At 41.5% G+C, this 23,377-nt stretch overlaps 2 protein-coding genes across 2 annotated transcripts in view; one reads left to right on the top strand and one right to left on the bottom strand.

Annotated features, from left to right (window-relative positions):
- Positions 1-508: 508 nt before the first annotated feature.
- Positions 509-17,078, bottom strand: ATP5PB (ATP synthase peripheral stalk-membrane subunit b). Its single transcript, XM_089668308.1, has 7 exons — positions 16,937-17,078; positions 9,284-9,320; positions 8,428-8,573; positions 7,368-7,531; positions 5,070-5,195; positions 2,547-2,726; positions 509-677 (listed from the first exon to the last, which is right to left on the bottom strand). The coding sequence occupies exons 1-7, from the start codon at positions 16,962-16,964 to the stop codon at positions 606-608; spliced, it is 753 nt and encodes a 250-aa protein (XP_089524434.1). The 5' UTR covers positions 16,965-17,078; the 3' UTR covers positions 509-605.
- A 368-nt stretch (positions 17,079-17,446) lies between these two features.
- Positions 17,447-23,377, top strand: part of WDR77 (WD repeat domain 77) — a 29,472-nt gene continuing 23,541 nt past the window's right edge. Inside the window, exons 1-2 of the mRNA XM_089668307.1 lie at positions 17,447-17,602; positions 22,162-22,347. Of these exons, the coding sequence (XP_089524433.1) occupies positions 17,479-17,602; positions 22,162-22,347 (310 nt within the window). The 5' untranslated portion in view covers positions 17,447-17,478. The remainder of the gene's footprint in view (positions 17,603-22,161; positions 22,348-23,377) is intronic.

The raw sequence follows: 23,377 nt of genomic DNA, 5'->3' as shown, positions 1-23,377 counted from the left end.
CAAGATGTTTTTCAAAACATTGAATTCCTTGCTTTACCACATTTATCTGGGCTAATTTCAGACGTAAACTGAAAACTATCTACCTTACAGTCTGAAGACTGATGCCGGTATGGCTTCACCAGATATTTACCTGTACTATCTTCCCAGGCAAAACACCTCCAGCTCTGGGTGTGCAATGACACCATTCAGTCCTTTGACTATATATGCAGTCGTTTTGATATAGCCCACAGTGCCTTTTACCACTATCTACAACTAAGGCACACCCTCTAAACTCAATTTGGCTCCCATAACTCCTCAATCTCTACATACCCCTTAATTGGGTTACTCCAAAGTCTGAAATCATGCATCGTCAAAATTTGGATAAAACTAATAAAGTGCATCACCAACTATACACAGTACATACAGCATTTATCAATGGCTAATAAGGTATAATACTCAGCTTCTGCTAAACTAAACAAAAATAAACTACAAATCCCTCTAAATCAAAAGTATACACGAAGGACACAACTTGGTTACAAAGATTTATTTAAGAGTTACAAGTTATGGTACAGGGAAGGTCTGAACAGCTGAAAGCTCTGCTGTACAAGTCTTCAGCTTTAAAAAACTCAAACTGCGGCTTGTGCTTTCTTGGACAGAAGTTTCAAGTCACTGATGCATTTAGCAATACTTTCCTTTTGCTGAAAAAAACAACAGATTTCTTTAGTTAATACCAGATAGATGCCCAAACAAAATAGATCTAATAAAAGGTACTATAAGAGTTTCAGTTTATCTTTACTCAAGATTGGATTAAATACATAAGGCTCAAATCTCTAGGCTATAACAATCATTAATTTAGCAGTCACAGCAGATCATCACAAGATTTAAAACACTTGTCCCACTGCCCACTCCTCTGATCTTTTGTAGAGCAAAAGCCATTTCGCATTCGGGCAATTTTGGATTCCTGGTACCCTGCTAAGCCTTGTAGTTCTTTCCACTGGTCCCCTACATCACTACAGGACAAAGGTAGTGACATGGGAAAAACTGGAAGGAACCACAGTGGTGAATACAGTCATCTGACACTCTCACATATGAAGATTCTTCAGGTTGCCATAACTCTTGAACACAGCAAAAATCAAAGCAAGTGGATGGTGTCACAGGTGACCTATTTATATCTCGTTAGCCAAACAGCAGAGTTGCTTTACAGCATTGCCCTCACAAAACTGGCTTACATTCTATTCTCTGGTTTTTCAGAAATCTTAGTGGGTTGACCATCTTACAATGCTCACCTCTACCATCTTATGCTTTAAGGGAAATGTGTCTTTTTTTTTTTAGGTTATCATTAACAAAACTACATTTGTCATTTCTGCTATTGGCCGATTTATTCAGTAATGCCTTTTCTTCTAGCAATACGGTATTGCAAAAAATGAATTTATTCTTTATATAATCTATAGACAAACCAAAAAAACAAACAAAAAAAAAAACAAAAACTTTTTTTTCTTATTGTGGAAGATAAAAGTAAAGATTGCACTTTCTACCTGAAACATATTTTCAGGGTCATTTATAAAAACAGGATAAATTATAAAGTGTTGCAAAGTTGAAACAAAGCCATTTTCCAACAAAATGGAGGCATTTATACAATTCTGCAGATTATTTTTAAGATGACAAGAATAAAAAATATGGATAAAAATACCAGAGAAATAGCTAAGGGGAGAAGTTAATTAGGGCTGATTAGGATTAACAAGGGGTTAAATAGTAGTAAATCTTCTTTAGACACTTGTTGCTTTAGGCCCAAATCAGCAGGAGATCTGCTCACAGATCCCCTGGCCTGAACAGAATGGGCAAATTAATCATCCATGTACGCTCAGTTTCTGCAGAGCGGACACAGACAAAGCCTGCTCTGCTCTATGGGGGGCTGGCAGTAAACAGACTGCCATCCATTTACAAAGGACTACCCTCCCAATCTATATTAAAACATCCGCCATACTGCTCCACATTTCTGGCTCAAATTAAAATTCCAAGACTGGTGCTCACATAGATTTTAAATATAGAGAGGCAGCCCTCTATTTTGAGGAATACTACCTCTAATGGCCAGTTCACACCTGAATCACACAAGAAAATGGTCCTGTGTGACTCAATACAGGGAATTAATTTGAATGGGCTGAAATTGCACAATAAAAGAGTAGTGCATGCACGACTTTTCAAAAACACACAGCACCAAAATCGCATGGTACTGCAGTACCATGCGATCTGGTGCAAGCTAATGCACAGAGTTTATGATTTGCATTTGGGATGTCATTAGGAACATACTGATACCCACAGAAGATCGAATGCACCATGCTTTTTGAACACAGTACAGGAAACATACATGGAATGTAGCGTAGGTTCCTTGCACTGCATTCTGAGCCTGTTATTGCCACTCCAGCTGCAAACCAAAGAAGGGTAAGCACATGTAACATGCGACACACTGATTAAAAAGGCTTAATATAACTGTCAAAAATAGAAAAAAAAAATGCATATCAAATAAAACAGACTTGTGCAACTAGGTCTTTGGCAAGTCATTATTTTACCTGTTGTGCAGTAATGCTTTGCACCACATTCTTTTCCACCCAGTTAATCATGTGTTCCTGCTCCCTGTGGCGCAGAAGATGTTGTAGAGCCACCTGGTAGTCTAGACGTTTCTTCACCTCATTGTAGACATTCAATAGTCTCTCCCTGTAGTTTGCTTCCAAAATCACTGCCACATTGTTCTGTGTGTTTCAGAAAAAAAAAAAAAAAAAAAAAAAAAATTTAAAACTGAGAGACAGACACACACAGAAAAGAAATGCCTCAGTTTAAATTTTTTTTTTTCCATAATACGAAGTGTAATGTCGGTGCCGATTTTTAAATGCAATTGCCGGCTTTTTATTTTCTTCACTACAGCTCACAGAGCTGTCACTTTCCATGGAGTCAAAGGAAGCTTTGTTTCTTTTAAGAAAGTACAAGGAAACATTTTTTTTTTTTTTTAACTTGGGGAAATATACTAAAAAGAAAAAAACTCTTTTAGCTGGGGGGGTAGTGACAGCTGAAACTCTGAGCTATAGGAAAGAAAGAAAGATAAAAAAAAGTAATTACATTTAAAAACCAGACCATAATATATAAAAAAAAAAATAAAAAGAACAAAAACACACACACACAGTGGGGTCCCCCCTCCCATCCATACCAAGCCCTTCAGGTCTGGTATGGATTTTGAGGGGAACTCCCATGTCAAGATCTGAAAGGAAATACCCCAGGAAACCATCAGTCTTCTCATTAGGAGCATGCCCAGACGTGGTCAGGCATGCATGCAAGCACGTGGGGGCCATACAAACTACTGGAGTATCATTTCAAGTTGCTGCAATTTGAATTTCAGCAAAATGGACTAGCCTGCTGCACCCTTTTTTTTCACTTTGATTTTCAAGCGGTCTTTGAATTCAGTCCTCTGTAGGTTGACAATTTTCATTTCCAACAAACGATGGGGCATCCTTACATTCCTCACACATTACCCAGTCCGTATCAGTATATGCATGGAAGCGCCATTTCTTTTTCTGGATTGTCATTAAAATAGGATTTCTGTTCATACTGCAAAATCCTTCCCGTGGAGTCCACTGAGGGACAAAGGATTCTTGAACTGGGTATACTGTCTCCTACAGGGGGACTGGATTTTGCAAAAAACAAATGTACACCATCTAGCCATCCATGGGAACATGTGAATAAGCCTAAGTGCCAACCTTACAAACCTGGGAAACCAAAGCCTGGTGGTGAAATGACCAAGAAGTGATCAATGTGAGCTTTGACATTAAGTGGGGGCATGAGCTTGAAACAATAAGCTTGAACTATGGTCTGAGGAATCCATAGAAATGGTGGAGCTAAAAGCCAGAGTACCGGTCCTGGGCCTATACAGGGGGGAAAAAAAAAAAAAAAAAAAAAAAAAAAAAAAAAAAAAAAAAACTTAAAAACAAGGCATTTATTTTCCTGAAAGAGACCTTGACTGAAAGTTAAACTGCATGAACCACATCTAGACAGTGATGAAATATTGATTTCTGGTCAAATGGCACCAGACAGAGGGATGGTTGCATGATGTCAGACCAAGGGAGCCCAGGACATGGGCTTCAAAACAGCTATATTGTTAAAACCAGCAACCAATCAGCAGGGTATCAGGTCAGTTCCTGAGGAAAAAAAAAAAAAGTCTGGGCACTCTGGCAGAACCCAAGCATGCCATGCTGTCCTGGACTAATCCAGGGCTTTGAGGACTGCCAAAATGTCCTCCACCTTGATCTGGTGAAGCAGACAAGGAAGCAGCTTCAGGGGATGCAAGTCAGATCAGAATGTAATGAATCTACTTGCCTCCACTAGCAGATCCCAGGAACTGGAAAACGGCCCAGCTTGTTGTTGAACCATGGTGCTAGGTAATCAAGTCCAGCTTTGCCCAACTGAGAAAACTCCTGAAATACTTTCAGACCACCTTTCCCAGGTCCAGATGCTGCCAGCTGAAAAAACCCTCCTGCCAGTTTGCCATGCACAGAATGTACATGTATGGAGCTGGAATGTCTTACTCTGCCCATGTCAAAATGTGTTCAACTTCCTTTTTTGCAATAAGACTTTGTTTCTTCCTTATGACAGACATTGTGGCATTGTCTGACTGGGTCTAATTCAGGTACCCCACCAATAATCTGCTCAGGTTTTAATGGGAAGACTAGATTGTCAGACGTTCTGAGATATTGATTGCAAACCAAGACTAACAACCATGTCTCCAGCACCAACATTTATATCCAGCTGGCCAATCTTTTTCGTTTCTCAGTGTCCAATTGCTCCTATAGGCGGCAGTACAATTCAACTGTCTCTGAATCCCATGTTCCTCAATGAATGCCAAGAAACATTTTATGTGGGGTAAAAAAAAAAAACAAAAAAAAAAACCCAGTATTTCAACAAAAGAAATAGCAGATGTTTTCAGATTTTAAAATCGATTCCAATCAGCTAAGTCATGAACGGTCACCTGCACACTTCACAAAATTATACTTTATTATTGCCCTGCTTCTTAGTATGAGATAAGCAAATTACTTCTAAAATCATACCCTTTTAGCCTCAAAGAGGTGATGCCGGCCCTCGACTCTCCACTGTTCTTCCTTTTCTTCCTTAATTGAATTCTCCAGGAATTTAATTTCAGTATCTTTCACATTCTGAATCTCAGCAATTTTTTCCTGGAAGAGTCAAATTATGGACATATTTAAAAAAAAAAAAAAAAAAAAAAAAAAACCACCACACACACTATCTGGATAATGTGGAAATACAAAAATTACCTAACTAAACACTCAAAGATCTATTCATGTGGATTTACCATGAATAATTTCACTTCAAGTTAAACTCCTACAAAACTGCCACAGTGCAGCAATATCAGTGTGCATTTCACAAACATCCTCATAAACAGGACATATTTTTTGTCAATCACCCAGTAACAAATGCTCCTCCTTGCCATCAAGCTCTTAGCACAATTTTAGATAAAAATAAATAATATACTCCTCATCACAAACTAACCAACGGACTGTAGGCAAACAAAGAAAATAAGAACACCTCATTACGTAGAATCATTTTTTCGTTAGAGGAAGACCGCAGGAAATATGGACACGGTCAAAACTTCACCTTCTTAGAATGCTACTTAATGGGTTGTCATGCTGATCCAGGGTCTGTAATACTGATTCACTCACCAAGAATAAGTATGCAGATTATACGGACTTAATCAACTGATTGCTGCATTCTTTTTTCAGGTCATTGATTCAAAGTATTGCAACAGTAAAACAAAAACGCCACATTTTTTGCTCCTCTCTAATAGGATGCATTGCTGCCTTTGGTCCCTTGCACACTGCAGAGTAAACATCAGTACAGCAATGACAAATAAAGAAGAGTTTAACCACTTGCCGCCCTGCCACTGCATATATACGTGTGCAGGGCGGCACTGGGGCGCAAAAGCAAATTTTAAAACGGGCTCCGCGCTCCCAACGTTTTCGCCGGCAGGGGGCGCGCGCTCTTGCTGACCCGCGGGTGACACCATTTGATCCTGGAGGGATGATCGGTCCCTGTCCTATCCTGTCCGTGTTGACATTTACACAGGACAGGATATGATGTCATTCTTCTCTGCCTGGACACATTCCGTTCCAGACAGAGAAGAAGACATACAGTGAGTAAAACAGCAAATACCCACAGTTAGAACACTCTAGGACACATTTAACCCCCTGATCGCCCCCCCCCCCCCCGAGTTAACCCCTTCACTGCCCTGTCACCAGTGTCATTGATTACAGTGAACCGATTTTTACTGATCACTGTATTAGTGTCACTGGTGACTTCCGATAGTGTTAGCGCCCCTCCCAGATAGCGCCAGTTTGCCCGCTAATGCACAGGATTTTTTTTACCAAAAACATGTAGCAGAATACATTTTGGCTTAAATTTATGACTAACTTTGAGTTCACGATATATTTTTTATAGCTGAAAGTAGAAAATATTGTTTTTTTTCAAAATTTTTGTGTTTTTTTTTTTGTTTATAGCGCAAAAAATAAAAAGCGCACAGGTGATAAAATACCATCAAAAGAAAGCTCTATTTGTGTGAAAAAAAAGACGTAAATTTCGCTTGGGTATAGCATTGCATGACCGCGCAATTATCATTTGAATTAGTGCAGCGCCAAACAGCAAAAAAAGGCCTGGTCATTAAGGGGGGGTAAATCCTCAGGAGCTCAAGTGGTTTAAAAAAAAAAAAAAAAAAGGGAAGAAGAAACTTCATTTTACTACAATCATTTACATCCAGACGCCTATACACTCATGTACACGCACATGATACGGGTGTATAGACGTTAAAAAGCTAATTGTTGCGTTCCCTCCAACTTCCTCCTCCCTATTTTCACCACCTCTCTCTGCCTCCTCCAATAGGGTGCTGCTTTCATTATAACAGACAGTTGTTGGGGGCATGGACGCTGACCACCAAAAAAAGGTGAGGGGGCAGGAAGACTGAATGCAAACCAGAACACTTGGGGACCTACAGAGGATTTTACTCGCCTGTACTCATATGCGTCTTTACTCAAGGTCATAGCACAGAGTATTTTATTCAGGATCTTTCTGTAAAACAGATTGAGTACCCATCAGTAAATTAGGATGCCTGTGTGCAAGGGGCCTAAAATACAAAGACAGTCAGGCAAATAGCAATCTTACATGGTGGCAGAAATGGCAGTTCCTGCATTTTCTGTCAGTAAATCTTCACTCAAAGCATGAGAACTTTTCTAGGGGGTAGCCGTAAACATATTAAGACTGGTTTAATTATTTCGCTGGTTAATGTAAACTACAGACACTCAAATGTAACGAAAAAACACAAAAGACAGCTCACTTACTTCGTTAATCTGGTCTATATACTCCGCTAATGTAGGCCCATATTTCTTGACAGCATACACAGTAAGCAGACCAAACGAAATCATGTACACGGTTTCATGATTAATGACATACATTTCTTTAGACAAGAGGTAAACAAGAAGACCAGTTCCAAGCATGTAGGGACCTACAAAAGACATAACAAAAAGACATCAAAAATGTTAATCACACCCAAGATTTCTAAAATTCTCTGGAGATTTCAAAGGACATGTGCACATCATCTATATACAACCTAAGAGAAACATGTTTGAGGGGAAGTTATTGATCTTAGAGAGTTTTAATAAACTAGCAGATGATAAAACTCCAAAAAAGGTTTACCTAAAACACAAACCTTTTAAAAATACAAACAAATTCTCTTATTTTCTCCCTTCTTGTCAATTACATATCCAATTAAAAGTGTTTTATTGTATCTGTTCGAAAGGTGCAAATAAAACAGCAGTTCATCCAGCCAGAAATCTTGTAAGCCAGCTAACAGTCCAGAGGCAAAAAGTACAGGGAGTTATCAGTAAGCATTGTTCCCTGCCATCTCTGTGGATTACAAAACACCTTCCCTACTATGGAGAAGAAAGGGAGGCGCTCTATCGTCCTAAAACCTTCCCTGTCCTAGTGTGACAATAATGCGCAGTTGAGCTGTCAATCTAGGACAGGAAATGGTGTTAATGACCAGGTTACCTGGGTAAAATAAAAAGGTAAAAGATGAGAAATGATAACTAATGCAGCCACCACATATAAGTACAGGTAAGCTGCAATACTATCATTATTTGGTCTTGGGTTAACATACACTATAAAAGGAGAGAGAATTTAAAAGCATGAAGGGGGAAAAAAAAAAAAAACCCACACACTGGATACCGAAGAGAAGACATTATATAAAACAGGACTCCTATAGGGTCTGTGTCAAAGTAATACAGTATCTTCATTACAATTCGTGTAGGGTTACTGTGCCAACACAAGGTTATGTACAAAAATAAAAGAAATGAATGAAAAGCTTTGCAGAAAGAAAATAGAACTGCCAAAAATCCTGACCTGTGACTCCTGTCTTTGGATACAGGAACTGAAAGAATTCTTCAGGAATAAAGCCATGGCGGACCTTCCCAGGATACTCAGGTAGAGGAGGAACTGGTGCCAATGAAGGCTTCCCTGTGTGAAGAGACCGGCATGTGTTCAGGATCCTAAAAAAAAAAAAAATTGTAAAAAAATATATGTTAAAATTATGCATGACTAGGAGAATATTACCTACTGCAAACCTAAAAGTATTTTGACAAATATTAATTTCTAAAGATATTTCCAAGTCTTTCAAGACAGCACATTAGGCCGGCCATAGATGGATGGAATTGATTACTTCGATAAGGAAACACCTAAGATGCTCACAATAAAAAAAAAAAAAAAACGCTAGCAATGCCAAAAGATGAACAAAAACCCAGTTAAATATACAGGCTCCAGGAAACCACCTGAAGGAAATATGTTGTGTACACTAGATGTTCCTGATAATTAAGGCTGCAGTGCCTGTGCAGAGATTTTGCCAATCACAAAGTATTGCGTGGAACTGCAAGTCCAAAAACAAACACAAAATAAAAAAAAAAAACCCTGGCAACTGCAAGGCTCATGGGAAGGTACGCCAAACCAGCAGTACAGCGCTTATCAAGAGAGCCCAAGCACTGTGCACTATTCCTAAGCTCAAAAAGTGCACAGAGCCCATTGCAAAATCCTGCCTATCAAAAGGTAAAAAGTGGGGGACAGAAGTAAAATCTTTTACAGTAGTATAAAGGCAGGGGAGAAGAGACAAAAAGACAGTGTGCCTTCACCAGCACACCTAGAAAGAAGAAGCTTCTGTCCATTCAGAGGAAACGGTAACTTCAGAGGAGAATAAAAAGTTACTTACCCAACTACAGCAGGGGCAGATTTCTTCACACTAAAGGCTATAGAGACAGAAAAACAAAAAAACAAAACACAATTATGAGCACACACTTCACTGAAGAAGTCTATTTTCCATCTAGGCTTAATAAATGAGGCAAAGAACACAATACAGTATTCCATAGCAACAAGTTATTCATCTTTTAACAGTAAACAAACTTGGAAAATATAATTCCCTATGAAGAAAGAACACAACAGAATATATATATATATATATATATATATATATATATATATATATATATTATATCCCAAGGCAAGCTTAGAAAAGATGGATGAAGAGAGTGTCTACATAAGGATTGCTGAGGTCAACGGATCTGTCATATCACCAAAAGTTTTTGGCTACATGAACTGTAAAATGCTGCAACAAATGTTAAAGTGTTACTAAACCCACACCAGTAAAATCAGTCTGTATATGCAGTAAAGCATGCGTGTTATACTCACTGTGGAACCTAAGGGGTTAATCATCTGCATTGTGTAAAAAGGCTGTTTGATCCTTTCTTCTCTGATCCTCCTCTTGTTAAAATGACCACCTGATACAGACTAAACCCCTGATCAGTGTATTACTAGAGAGGTTTTTTTTTCTCCTCGGGAGGATGCATATGATCAGCACAGGGCCAATCAGCACTGTCCAGACAGAGAGGCAGAGGTTTCACATCTTCCTAGAGCAGAAAGAAAACTCCTCCTACAAAGCTTAACCAGTGCTCTGCTGAAGTCACAAGACTGCTATATACTGCTGATTAGAAAAAGGTATTTAGCAGTTTATAGTTACTAAAATAATTGCATTTCCATGTTCTGTGTACTGTGGGAGACCAGATATAGTGAATGCAGGGTCCTGGGTTTAGTAACACTTTAGCAGGCTTATCTGTCATAATTGTATGTACAACCAAAACTTTTTCTGTATGGAGCAAGGAATGGTTAATTCCCCCTTTGGGTAGTTTTTCCTGTGTCCTGCAGGGGAGATTTCCTATTACTTTTTGTCCCAAAGACACCACAAACAATTAGAGGAAGTTCCTTAAAATGAGAGGAATTCCTCTCAGACAGCTGAAACTAGAACAGGTGTCTCCATTGAAAGGTTTACCCTCACCTCTTGTTCTGGTGACAACTCTAAGGCTGGATTCACACTCGAACAATTTGTAGCTTGAAGCTCCAAAAACTAGTGGTGCACTGAAATTAAAATTCTGGTGCCGAAACCGAAAATTCAGGATGCACTTGGTCAAAAACCGAAATGGACAGTTTTTAAAAATGTATATATTTTTCAAAACGCAACTTTTAAAAAAAAAAAAAAAAAAAAAAAAAAAAAAAACACACTTTAATGAATAATGGGAAAAAAAACAAACACAAAAAAAACCCACCACAATATTTACCCCAATTGTTTGAAAAATACAAAAGATGATGTTATGCCGAGTAAATAGATACCCAACATGTCATGCTTTAAAATTGCGCACGCTCATGGAATGGCACCAAACTATGTTACTTAAAAATCTCCATGGGTGATGCTTTAGAGATTTTTACAGGTTACCAGTTTAAAATTACAGAGGCGGTCTAGTACTAGAATTATTACCTTTTTTTTTTTTTCCACTGTCCCTTTAAAATATATATATTTTCTTTTAATCTTTTATTCCAGTCACAAGGAATGCAAACATCACTTGTGATAGAAATAGGCAGCGACAGGTCCTCTTAATGGAGAGATTTGGAGTCAATAAGACCCCATATCTCTCCTCTGCAATGTAAAGCATTAGATAAAAAAAAAAACAGTCTAATGCTTCACATAAATAAGTAAATGAATAAATAAAAAGGGCCTGGTTTACATGGTGCCGGAACCGGACGTGACCAAAATGACGTTTCTCTGGTCCTCCAAGGGCATAGAGAGGAGTGGAGGCCATCCTCCTAGATTGTAAGCTTGAAAGAGCAGGGCCCTCAATCCCCTCATGTTTTGCATTGTATTGGTATTGTTCTGTCACATGTTCTGTCCCCCTTTGTAATGTACAGCGCTGAGCGAACTATCGGCGCTTTATAAATACTGTATAATAATAATAATCTTTCCTTCACTGATCTCTATGCCCAGTCACCAGGAATCATTGGAATGGGTTCTCAGCTAAGCCTGAAAACCACTGGAAGCAGTGCATTCCCATTAAAAACGCTCAAAAATCAACTGTTCTCTATGGTGCCTGTTTGTGCAATCAGGTGTGAACAAGCACAGTTGATTTGTTTAGTCTGAGTGTTTTTGGAGCTTTGAGCTTCAAGCTACAAATTGCTCAAGTGTAAATCCAGCCTCAGATTTTAGATTTTCCATCACTTTTTTTCTCAGTGAGAATGATCACAGGGACAAACAGAGGGGTGAACTTTTCCCTGCATCATCAAAACCTTGACAGAGTGCTTGCTGGCCATGCACGAAGTAGATTTTTGATCAAACATTTGAAGACATGACAAAAGTCATTCAAAAGTAATTCAAAATCAAAGGTTAAAAAGCTAACTTTTTTAGGAGTGAATGGGCTCTCTCAGACAAAACACACATTCACTGTTAGAAATCTGTTTAAAAATATTTTCCATCCTGCTCTGTCAAGTTTTCCAGTCACTGCAGTCCAAAATAAATGTCGATTTGACCCTAAAATGAGAACATTGAACGAACATTCTTAAAATTACATTTTTCTCAATGCATGGCTTACTAGTGTATAGCCAGCTTAGCCATTTCCCCACTCTTAAACATGCTTATTCAAATGTTTATTGAAAGCCCAGCTCTGGCCAAAACAAACCCCCTCTTATCTCCTGTATTTTTTTTTTTTATTTCTGAATTTGTGAGGTTTCGTAACTTGCATGGTATACTCACCTATATCTGCCTCACTTTCTGGGGTTGTTTCCTTTCCAGGTGTGGGGACCATTAGTCTAGAGCAGTGGTGGGCAACCTTTTTTTTCAACTGAGCCAAATCTCGCCAAAACCACGATTGAAATTTATTTTGAGAGCCACATTTTTAAAACTGAAAATACATCCCCCATATAGTAATTTATCCCCCATAGTAATTCATCCCCCATATAGTAATTCATCCCCCATATAGTAATTCATCCCCCATATAGTAATTCATCCCCCATATAGTAATTCATCCCCCATATAGTAATTCATCCCCCATATAGTAATTTATCCCCCATATAGTAATTCATCCCCCATATAGTAATTCATCCCCCATATAGTAATTCATCCCCCATATAGTGTCAATTCACTTACCTTTGCTCCGCGCGTTCCTCTCGCCGTGTTCCCGCGCCGTTCCGGTCTTCAGGGCGGACTGTGAGAGGAGAGGAGTTTGTCACGCTGCCCCGCCTACATCCTGACAGCCAATGTTTGCCACGCTCCGCGGGCCGTAGTTTGCCCATTGCTGGGCTAGTTGCAGAGTCCTGACTTTTGGGACGGCCACCCGAGAGGAGGGAGGGGAGCGGGCGCCCAGCACACAGAAGAGCCGCATTAAAATGTGTAAAGAGCCGCATGTGGCTCGCGAGCCGCGGCTTGCCGACCACTGGTCTAGAGCAATGGTCTCCAAATCGCGACCCAGAGGCCGAATACGGCCCTTTGCTTGCCTTTATCCGGCCCTTGCAGCACTATTCCTCCCATTGACACCAAAATGGTGCATAATTCCTGCCACTTACAACAACAGTGGGGCACTATTCTTCCAACGGGGCACTGTTACCAACACCAGGACATTTTCTTCTACTACTGGCCACAGTCTGGCCCTTCTAAAGTCTGACGAACAGTAAACTGGCCCTTTGTTTAGAAAGTTTGGAGAACCCTGGTCTAGAGCTACAGATGTGCTCATACTATCTGGTCCCATCAGTCCCCTTTCAATGACATCACTCCTTTTGCTGACCCTGCCACTGGAGAACCAATAGGAAGCGCCCACCTAGTGCAAGTAGTGACCCCACAAAATATAAAAAAGGGAACATAAAACTTAGGACTGTAGTGTCACATGATCATGGCTTTCGGCAAGTAAAAAGGTCTTTTTCCCCCATTCCTGTGATCATTTAGCGAGTGGTAGGTTGTTCTTGTTTTGCCCATAGTTGGGCTTTAAAATCTAAATTTAATAATTCAATGTTTTTTAAAAACAGTAAAAACAAAATGTAAAAAAGCAAAAATTACTTTTGGAGTCCATTACGATTACCTACTTCCTGTTCAAATATTCAATTTAACCCGGGTTCACACTATGCGGTGCAGAAAACCGCATGTAATTTGCACAGGAATCGCACCGCATTCCTGTGCAAATTACATTCAAATGTCTGTACAGTGCGATTTGAGCCATACCCTTTCTATAGCTCAAATCGCATCTGCACTAAAGGTGCAGGACCCTTTTTTAACCACTTGCCCTCCAGAGGATTTACCCCCCTTCCTGACCAGGCCATTTTTTGTGATACGGCGCTGCATTTCTTTAACAATTGCGCGGTCAAGCAACGCTGTACATAAATTAAATTTATGTCCTTTTTTCCCCCACAAATAGCGCTTTCTTTCTGTGGCATTTGATCACCTGTGCGGTTTATATTTTTTGTGCTGTAAACAAAAAAAGACCAACAATTAAAAAAAAAATTTTTTAGATTTTTTGCTATAAAATATATCCAGTAAATAAATTAAAAGAAAATCTAATTTTGTCATAAATTTAGGCCAAAATGTATTCTGCTACATGTCTTTGTTAAAAACAAATCCCAATAATTGTATATTAATTGGTTTACGTGAAAGTTATAGCGTTTACAAATGGCGGTATAAATACTGGAATTTTTATACTAATAATGGCGGCGATCAGCGTCTTCCTCCCACTGACACCCAGGACGGGGCGCCATTCCTCCCACTGACACCCAGGACGGGGCGCCATTCCTCCCACTGACACCCAGGACGGGGCGCCATTCCTCCCACTGACACCCAGGACGGGGCGCCATTCCTCCCACTGACACCCAGGACGGGGCGCCATTCCTCCCACTGACACCCAGGACGGGGCGCCATTCCTCCCACTGACACCCAGGACGGGGCGCGATTCCTCCCACTGACACCCAGGACGGGACGCGATTCCTCCCACTGACACCCAGGACGGGGCGCGATTCCTCCCACTGACACCCAGGACGGGGCGCGATTCCTCCCACTGACACCCAGGACGGGGCGCGATTCCTCCCACTGACACCCAGGATGGGGCGCGATTCCTCCCACTGACACCCAGGACGGGGCGCGATTCCTCCCACTGACACCCAGGACGGGGCGCGATTCCTCCCACTGACACCCAGGACGGGGCGCGATTCCTCCCACTGACACCCAGGACGGGGCGCGATTCCTCCCACTGACATCAAGGATGTAATTTTTTTTTTTTTACTCCCACTGACCAAGTCTATGGCATTGTTTCCTCCCACTGATGCCAGGATATTTTCTATTTTGCCTGGCCGCAGTCCGGCCTCTCAAGTTTGAAGGGCATTAAATTGGCCCTTTGTGTTGAAAGTTTGGAGACCACTGCTCTAGTGATTAAAGTGCTTGTCCCCAAGCCGCTATTCTATGCATGCATAAGACACAGAGAGCCGTGACTTGACCACCCTCCCCCTGCCCCCCCACTCTCTCATTGGCTCACTGGCTGTGATTGACAGTAGTGGGAGCCAACGGGCTCCCGCTGCTGTCTCTGCCAATGAGGAGGGAGTACCCAGAAAGCTCTTGTGCACATTGCTGGATCAGAACGGGGCTCTGGTAAGTATTGGGGGGGGGGGTGTTCGCTGCACACAGGTTTTTTCCCTTCATGCATAGAATACATGAAGCCTTTACTACACTTTAAGCTTACAATCACTGTCCAAATCTTGTAGACTTCACCTCCGCAACACCTCCAAGATACGCCCGTTCCTAACCTCGGAAACTACTAAGCAACTTATTCACTCCCTTGTTATCTCTCGCCTTGACAATTGTAACTCCCTCCTCATTGGCCTACCTCATCGCAGGCTATCCCCTCTTCATTCTATCATGAATGCTGCTGCCAAACTCATCCACCTCACTAACCATTCTGTATCTGCCACCCCTCTCTGCTAATCCCTCCACTGGCTTCCCATTGCCCAACGAATAAAATTCAAAACTCTGACAATAACATATAAAGCCATTTATAACTCTGCCCCAAATTACATCACCAATCTTGTCTCCAAATATCACCCAATCCGTACTCTCCACTCCTCACAAGACCTCCTACTCTCTAGCTCCCTTATCTCCTCCTCCCATGCTTGTCTCCAAGAGTTCTCCAGGGCGTCACCCATCCTCTGGAACTCCCTACCCCAATTTATCAGACTATCACCTACTCTACTTGCTTTTCGGCGATCACTGAAAACCTCTCTCTTCAGGGAAGCCTATCCCACCCTCTGCTAATTCTGGAATCCTCTACTCCTCCTACCACTCTATCCCCCACAGCTAATTGCCTCTTGTACCACTATCCCCTCCCTCCTAGATTGTAAGCTCCAAGGAGCAGGGCCCTCCTATCCCTCTTGTATTGAACTGTATTGTCTCCCACTATAATGTAAAGCGCTGAGCAAACCGTTGGCGCTATATAAATCCTGTATAATAATAACAACAATGTAGATGGGACCCAAGTATACACGGACACATAGGTTACCATGCAGGGGTGTTTAGAGATGGAAAAGATAAAGCCAAGCACCCCTATGAGCAGTGTTATAAACATCCCGTGCGCATGACACCCAAGTATGAACCTCGCTAAAACAAGTAGTGAGGAGTCAATCCCACCACAGACCGCTTTTCAGAGGGACACCAGTGAGAAGGCGCATGGAGAAGGGAATTCCATCCCCTTTGTAGAGAACTTCTCATTGCAGTGCCAAAGCAGGAAGTGAAGGGAAATTTCCCCAGGAGGACACAAGAATGTTTTATTCACATGTTTATAGCTTGCTATGCTCTAAGTCAGGGGTGACAAACTGGTGGCCCTCCAGCTGTCCCATCATGCCTCTGCCTTTTGCTTGTAACTGTCAATCTGGCAATGCCTCATGGGACTTGTAGTTTGACAGCAGCTGCAGGGCCACCAGTTTGATACCCGTGCTCGAAGGTCATCACACTGTTCTGTGCAGGAACACTAAGGGCCGGTTCACACTATAGAAACGCAGTCCAGATGGGTTTCTGCATGCGTGTTTTTGCCGCATTCCAGTGTTTATGTGTTCCATTGCATTTTTATACGTTTCAGTTAATTTTGCCCCCTCTATTTTTCTTCAATTTAAATAAACATGTGCGTTCTTGATGCGTTTTACCGCGTTCCAGTACAGTTCTCTGCAGAAAAAATGCAGCCTGTTCTACTTTTTTCCTGCATCTGGAACTGCAAGCACTGATGTGAACTATGACATTGACAGCCATATAACCTACTTTCTGTGCGTTTTGGATGCAGGAAAAAAAAACTGAATCGCATGCAGTGTGAACTGGCCCTCAAAGAGAATTTGTTTTTTTCAATCATTTTAAGGAGAATTTAAAACAACTATAGAGAAATAAAGAGCATGCTTGCCAGTCCAGCTCCCATGACCTGTGCAGGTAAGTGACCCGGAGATCCATGGTGGAAGGTCAGGGCCTTGGAGGAGTCATGTCCTTCCCTACAACTCCCCCCTCCCCCCCCCCATAGAAGACATCACCCACCCGATAGCAGAGCCGCCCTGGACAGCATGATGAAGCTCTTCGCTCAGGAACACCAGCCAGATACAAAGCCGCCACCAGCCACACCGCTGCCCTCCGTGTCCCTGACAAGTCCCCAAGAACCAAGATGGCGAGGGCCACGCCTACGTTTACGTCAGTGGGGCGGAAAGGTTACCAGGTAGCCATGCCATTTAATGGCAACAACCGGCAGACGTCCTTTTAGTAATACTTGACGTCATCACTATAAACCTATCAAAACTCCATTCCACTGCAATGAATATTAAGAAAAAGTCTTCAGGTTGCAATCCGTGTCAGCGGCTGTCCCTTGTGAGAAATATTAGGGGGCTGAGGCCTGGATTACACAAAGCATTCAGCCGTGTAATGTATGTTGTTATAACGCTAGTGTATGTATTCATTTACACCGAGTCAGCTGCTTCATGTAGTTTAAAGATCACGGTTTGGCTTTTCCAATACTAAACATGGTGGCGGGGACACTTCCCCTCAGGGCGGAGTTAGTGGCGAGCCGAGAAAGGGGCGGGCTGTGGATGACGGGAGGAAGCCGGGCTGTGACACGTGCGGGAGACATGAGTTCGGATAGCCCTTGGGGGAGTCCAGTGAGGGCCCCGGCCTGTATGGAGGTCCACCTGGGAGCAGTGAGGTACCGGACAGGTGAGGGAGTCTGGAATATACACAGGATTCATACACTCAAATAAAAGCATTAAGATGACCACACACAGTATATTTCCATTGTACAATCTTCTTTATGGGGGATGTATACAGTGCGATTAAATTGCTGATTTAATGAAATCAATGGCCAATTCTACAAAGCAATCAAATTGAACATCAATCAAGTGTGAGAAAACGTTCGACCTAAGTTCTGGTGGGAAAAATTGATTGTACAGGTTCTCACATGTAGATTAATTGTTAGGGATTCACAAGGGTGCTAAAACATCATTGACTGACCCGTATAACTGTTCTTTTCTTTTTTTTTCTTTTTTTTTTTTTGTCCCAACCAATCGACTTGGGTCTATCAAAACCATCACTGTCTGTCTGATGTGCATTGACTGGCGTTGCTGATTTTGGTTTATGATGTCTGATTTGATTTTATCAAATTGGACATTGATCAGTTTTTTTTTTTTGCACCATGTATGGTCACCATCAGGGACAGACTGATAACTCATGGGACCCCTGTGTCCTTCCCCACACTCAAATCGCACCCAAAAAAAGCCTATAAAAGGTACCAGGAGCATTTCATGGGGCCCCCTACTGACCCCGAGCCCTCGGGCAGTGCCTGAGTGCTCAAATGGTCAGTCCACCCCTGGTCACCATTCACGTTACAGTCTGCCTATAGGATCTTTGTACAATCAACTTTAGACCTGTCCAAACTACGTAATAAGAGGCTCTATCAAAATTATTCGATCAGGCTGCCTGTACACTGCACAGTTGGTAGAGCTAAAGGAGATTATACAGTTAGATTGTAACGTGTGTGGTGAGCTTTACTGCTTCCCTGTAGTTCTGCTACAGGGTGGCAGGGCTGCACGAAATCACGTGTGTGTATATATGTGATTTTGTATTTACGGGTAGGGGATATGCGCACGCCTTACACGCGCTGCCGTTGGTGGCTACAGCTGTTGATCGCCAGGTCCCGGCTGTAGATTCCTTGCTGACACCTGTCGATCGCCCAGGAAATACTGACAGAGGAGAGGTCTGTATGTAAACAATACAGATCTTTCCCCTGTCAGCACCAGCATGCTGCTTTGTATTGCTCTGCATAGAGCAGCAATCCAAAGCAGCATGTTTACACAATAAAGCACACACAGACAACACAGTAAAACAGCACACATTTAACCCTTCTATCACCCAAGATGTAAACCCCTTCCTGCCCAGTGTCATTAGTGTCCCACTATAAGTTGCTGATTGCCGCCATTTACTAGTATAAAAAAAAAAAATTCCAGTATATATACCGCCATTTGTAAACACTATAACTTTCACATAAACCAATTAATAGACAATTATTGGGAATTTTTTTTAGCAGAGACATGTAACAGAATACATTTTGGCCCAAATTAATGAAAATTTTTTATTTTTTTTTGTTTTTATTAAATATGTTTGATAGCAAAAAGTCAAATATATAAATATTATTTATTTATTTTTTTTAAATAGTTTTTTGTTTATAGCGCAAAAAATAAAAACCACACAGGCAATCAAATACCACCAAAAGAAATCTCTATTTGTAGGCAAAAAAAGACATAAATTTAATTTGGGTGCAGCGCTGCATGACTGCGCAATTGTCAAAGTAACGCAGCGCCATATCGCAAAAAATGACCTGGTCAGGAAGGGGGGTAAATCCTCTGGAGGGCAAGTGGTTAATGGTCGCTGTACACTCAACAATCTGATTGTATGATTCTTCACAGAATCAGATAATACGATCAGATCTATGAATCTTTGAAAAGTCCCATACTGTGCCATTGATTTGGTTCACAAGCAGATGGTTTCATCAAATTATGCTGACCTGTCTGAATGGAAGATCAGATTGTAGGAAAATACAGATCGGTAAGTATATGGTGCATCAAACTATTGTTCCCATCTTGTGATTGTATGTTTGATCAGATAGTAAATCTATCCATGATACAATCAAATCTAAAATTGTTCTGTGTATGGCCAACATTTGGTCAGTTGTCAACTATGTAGTGCACAGACCTGCTGAAATTGATACAAATGAAAAGGGTTGTGCAACACTAGTCAACTTCCAGGTTTCCATTATATTCAGTGGTGTCTGTTCACAGCTGAGAGTGGTGTTGCTTGAAACTGGAAAAAGTACATGAGCTTCACTGGGGCAGTCACGTGTTTCTGGCCTCTGTAGACTTCAATAGGAGTGCCTGAAAATGTATCTAATGCACATCTTTAGCTTATTCGCCACCTAGTAACTAGATTTCCATTGGCTAAAAGCAAAACACTCATGCTTGGAAATGCCTAAAAAACGTGTGTACAAAAGAAATGAGAAAACGCTGATGTTCAGGTGTGAATGGGGCGTAACCTCTTGAAGCTGAGTGTATGCAAATTAGTGGCCTCACATAACTGGGCTTTTTTCTGTGGGGCCGGTAATTTGCATACCTGTCTTTGTGCTGGGAGTGCGCCGCACGGAGCGCTTCCAGCACAAAGACCGGGGTGTCAGAGAGAGCCCCGCTTCCTGTTCTAATGATCGGGAACTGGAACTCTATTCCAGATCCTGTGATTGCTGTGATAACCTCTGATTAGCTATTACAGTGATCAGTCACTGTGAAGCCTGCTCCTCCCCCCTTGTTTTCTCTCTGCTTGGAGGAGAGAGACACATTGTATCTCTCTGTCCTTTTCAGAGAGAAAAAAAAGTGTGTGATAAATACAAATAATAAAAAAATAAATATACCTAGATCAAGATTTGATCTAGGTCTGTGCCAGGGTTAGTGTTTGGGTCAAGGTCAAAGGTCATGGTCAATATTTATTTATTTTTTTTAATGTTTGAAGCGGAGTTCCACCCAAAAGTGGAAGCCCCACTTACATATATAAGGTGCGGTGCTTAAACAATATTCAATACATCTATGTGCCAAAAATATAAAATCATGAATCATATAAAATACATAAAGTGACTCGTGACCAGGTGCCAACATATAAAGTGACTTCAGTGGTATCATGTATTCCGCCACTGTAGGAGTGACTCTTGGTGAACAATGATGATAAAATATATTGTCCAAATGTGAACATGGAAGATCAAAGTGTCTCCAACAATAGGTGCTCCGTCCAAAACAAATGGTGAGGTGACCGGTGTGTATGATAAGGCTGTGCACTCACCAGATGCACAGTCAATCTACGCATTTAGAGACAATACTCTTATAGGGCACACTGTAGGCTCCTGTATAGGTCTGGTCTGGTCAGGTGTTCCCCTCACTGTTCTCCTCTGCTGGCAATATGGCCTCGCTTCCTCATGCATACAGCTCTGTGGGTTGTTGATGACTCACAAAGAGCCCCGAAAAAGAGGAGGCCAATAGTGTAATACCGTTTAAGCAGATACACTTTTATTCCATTCAAAGGCAGTAGTTACAGGGAAAGAAACAGTTGCACTGACCGTGTGGTGATGACACAGATGGCCGCCGGGACCCATGTGGTGCCGGTGGCGTGATGTCACGACGCTGTAGCTCCTCTCTGATGCGTTTCGTGCTAACCGCACATAATCCTAGGGGGTGTGCTTCCTGGTGAGTGCATAGCCTTATCATACACACCGGTCACCTCACCATTTTGTTTTGGACGGAGCACCTATTGTTGGAGACGCTTTGATCTTCCATATTCACATTTGGACAATATATTCTATCATCATTGTTCACCACGAGTCACTCCTACAGTGACGGAATACATGATACCACTGAAGTCACTTTATATGTTGGCACCTGGTCACGAGTCACTTTATGCATTTTATATGATTCATGATTTTATATTTTTGGCACATAGATGTATTGATTATTGTTTAAGCGCCACACCTTATATATGTTTGTGTTTTGAAAGGTTGTTTGGTATCCTTGGGTGCGTTGGCTGCTTTTCTGACTTACAGCGCTCGCTTTTACTTTCCTTTTGGAAGCTCCACTTGTTTGGCTCCTCCACTGCCATATTTGGCACCTTTTGGGGGGAGAGGGGAGCGGGTACCTGATTTTTGCCACGGCGAAGTGAGCCAGAAGTTCGGCCCCTCCTTCCTCCCACAGTCTCCTGGGAGCTTTCACAGGCCCCAGAAGACTGCTGGACCAAACTGTTGGCGCTATATAAATCCTGTATAATAATGATAATGTCACTTGCACACATGTGTACAGGAGTCACAATAGTGGTGCAGTACTGCACTATTTGCATTCACAGCAAACCCTGTATGCCCTGAATAATGAGCGCACTTTGCATGCGCAGTGACAACATCGGCTAGAGCCACTGTGAATATCTCTTAAATGGCTTAAATTCACAAAACATTCACTGTACCTACAGGTAAGGCTTATTAATAGCTGACCTTTATGTACAAGTTAAAATCTATTTGAAAGGTTCAGTTATTCCACAATCTAGCCTGTGCAATTAAGGCTTGTTTTACACTGCTGTGCTGCAGTGTGAGACTGGCCCAATATGCCCAAGCTGATAATAACCGTGCAGCTTTGTGAAATGTTCTTTTGTTTTCAATTGTTTTTATATTATTTTAATACCTGCATATTCCTATTTTTCAGATGGGGCACTGCTGATGGCAGCTTCTAGTTTGAATAGTCGCACTTGGGGAGGTTCTATTTGGGTTTTTAAGGATCCTCTGGGAGCCCCTAATGAAAGCCTTTGCACAGCTGGAGTTCAGACAGAAGCTGGTGTAGTAGATGTGGCCTGGGTCCTGGAGAAAGGAATCCTCGTAGCTTCAGATTCCGGTATAGAAATGTTGTCTGCCAGTCATTTTAATGTTTATTTGTGCTAAAATAAAATACAAAGCGACCTCCATGGGAAGCCTTCAAAGTTACTTTTATGTGTTTTGTGGGGTTGATGAGAAAAAATGCTGAATTCCTTAGAGATCTTACCACTGATTATATGCAGCAGTCTGTACAGGCTAATGTCTCCTCCACCTCTATAAACACCCATAGACAATAGAAGGTGAAGAGGAAGGGGTGCATGAATTGCTTCTTCATAAACATGCCCAGAAAACTATACTTTATACATCTTTAAAGGGGTTTGAATTTGGGAATAAGAGGGGCAGTCTTCTTTCTTTTTTGCAAGACCTGAATATTCCCCATCCTCTATTCCCATGTTTCTTGACCTAGCAGAATGTTCTTGGACCACTTCAAGTGAGATCCTGGATGCCTTCACCTCCTCTTCCTTCCTATATAAATCCACAGTACATTACTCCTCTGACCAATTGTCAACCTACCTTGTGACCATCACGTTAACCCCAGCCATGAGAGCATATCTAAAAGCCCTCATCACTTTAGAAATTGAATGTGCCATATTAAACTTGGCAATACATAAAACCCCCCACCTGGACAGTTTCCTTGTAGGTTGGTATAACCAGTTTCACTATGTCTTTAGTCCACATCTGCTAAAAACATTTGAGGCAGCCAAATAGGCTTGAATGCTCCACCATAAGAGGGGAACGTATAATTCTACTTTTCAAAGTTGATCTAAAGACAAAACTTTTTTACATTTTGGATAGAGTAAGGTAGGGTTATAACCCCTGTATATATATATTTTTTTTTTTTTGCCATCTGTGTCACATTGGGGTGATTTTAGATCATATCCTGTCCCATACCTAAAACAGGAATTGGGAGGAAATCCCTCCAAAGGGGGGAATTTCTGATTGTCACCAGAACTAGTGTCCCCATTGGAAGATTTGCCTTCTATTTACTGTTCTAGGGACAGCCCAACTTTTAGGATTTTCTTTTACTTTCAATGAAAATTGTAAACATT

Source organism: Staurois parvus, unplaced genomic scaffold (assembly GCF_062004578.1).
Source record: "Staurois parvus isolate SC_StPar_1 unplaced genomic scaffold, SC_StPar_1.0 ptg000056l, whole genome shotgun sequence".
Classification (NCBI taxonomy): domain Eukaryota; kingdom Metazoa; phylum Chordata; class Amphibia; order Anura; family Ranidae; genus Staurois; species Staurois parvus.
The sequence above is the reverse complement of the archived record's forward strand: the minus strand, read 5'-3'. Positions and strand labels throughout refer to the sequence as shown.

Coding starts and splice junctions, on each gene's coding strand:
- ATP5PB (XM_089668308.1), bottom strand. CDS start 16,964: ATGCTGTCCAGGGCGGCTCTGCTATCGG. Junction 7,532..8,427: donor TCCAAAGACAGGAGTCACAG/GTCAGGATTTTT, acceptor TGTCTTTTGTAG/GTCCCTACATGCTTGGAACT. Junction 2,727..5,069: donor ACCTCTTTGAGGCTAAAAGG/GTATGATTTTAG, acceptor TGAAACACACAG/AACAATGTGGCAGTGATTTT.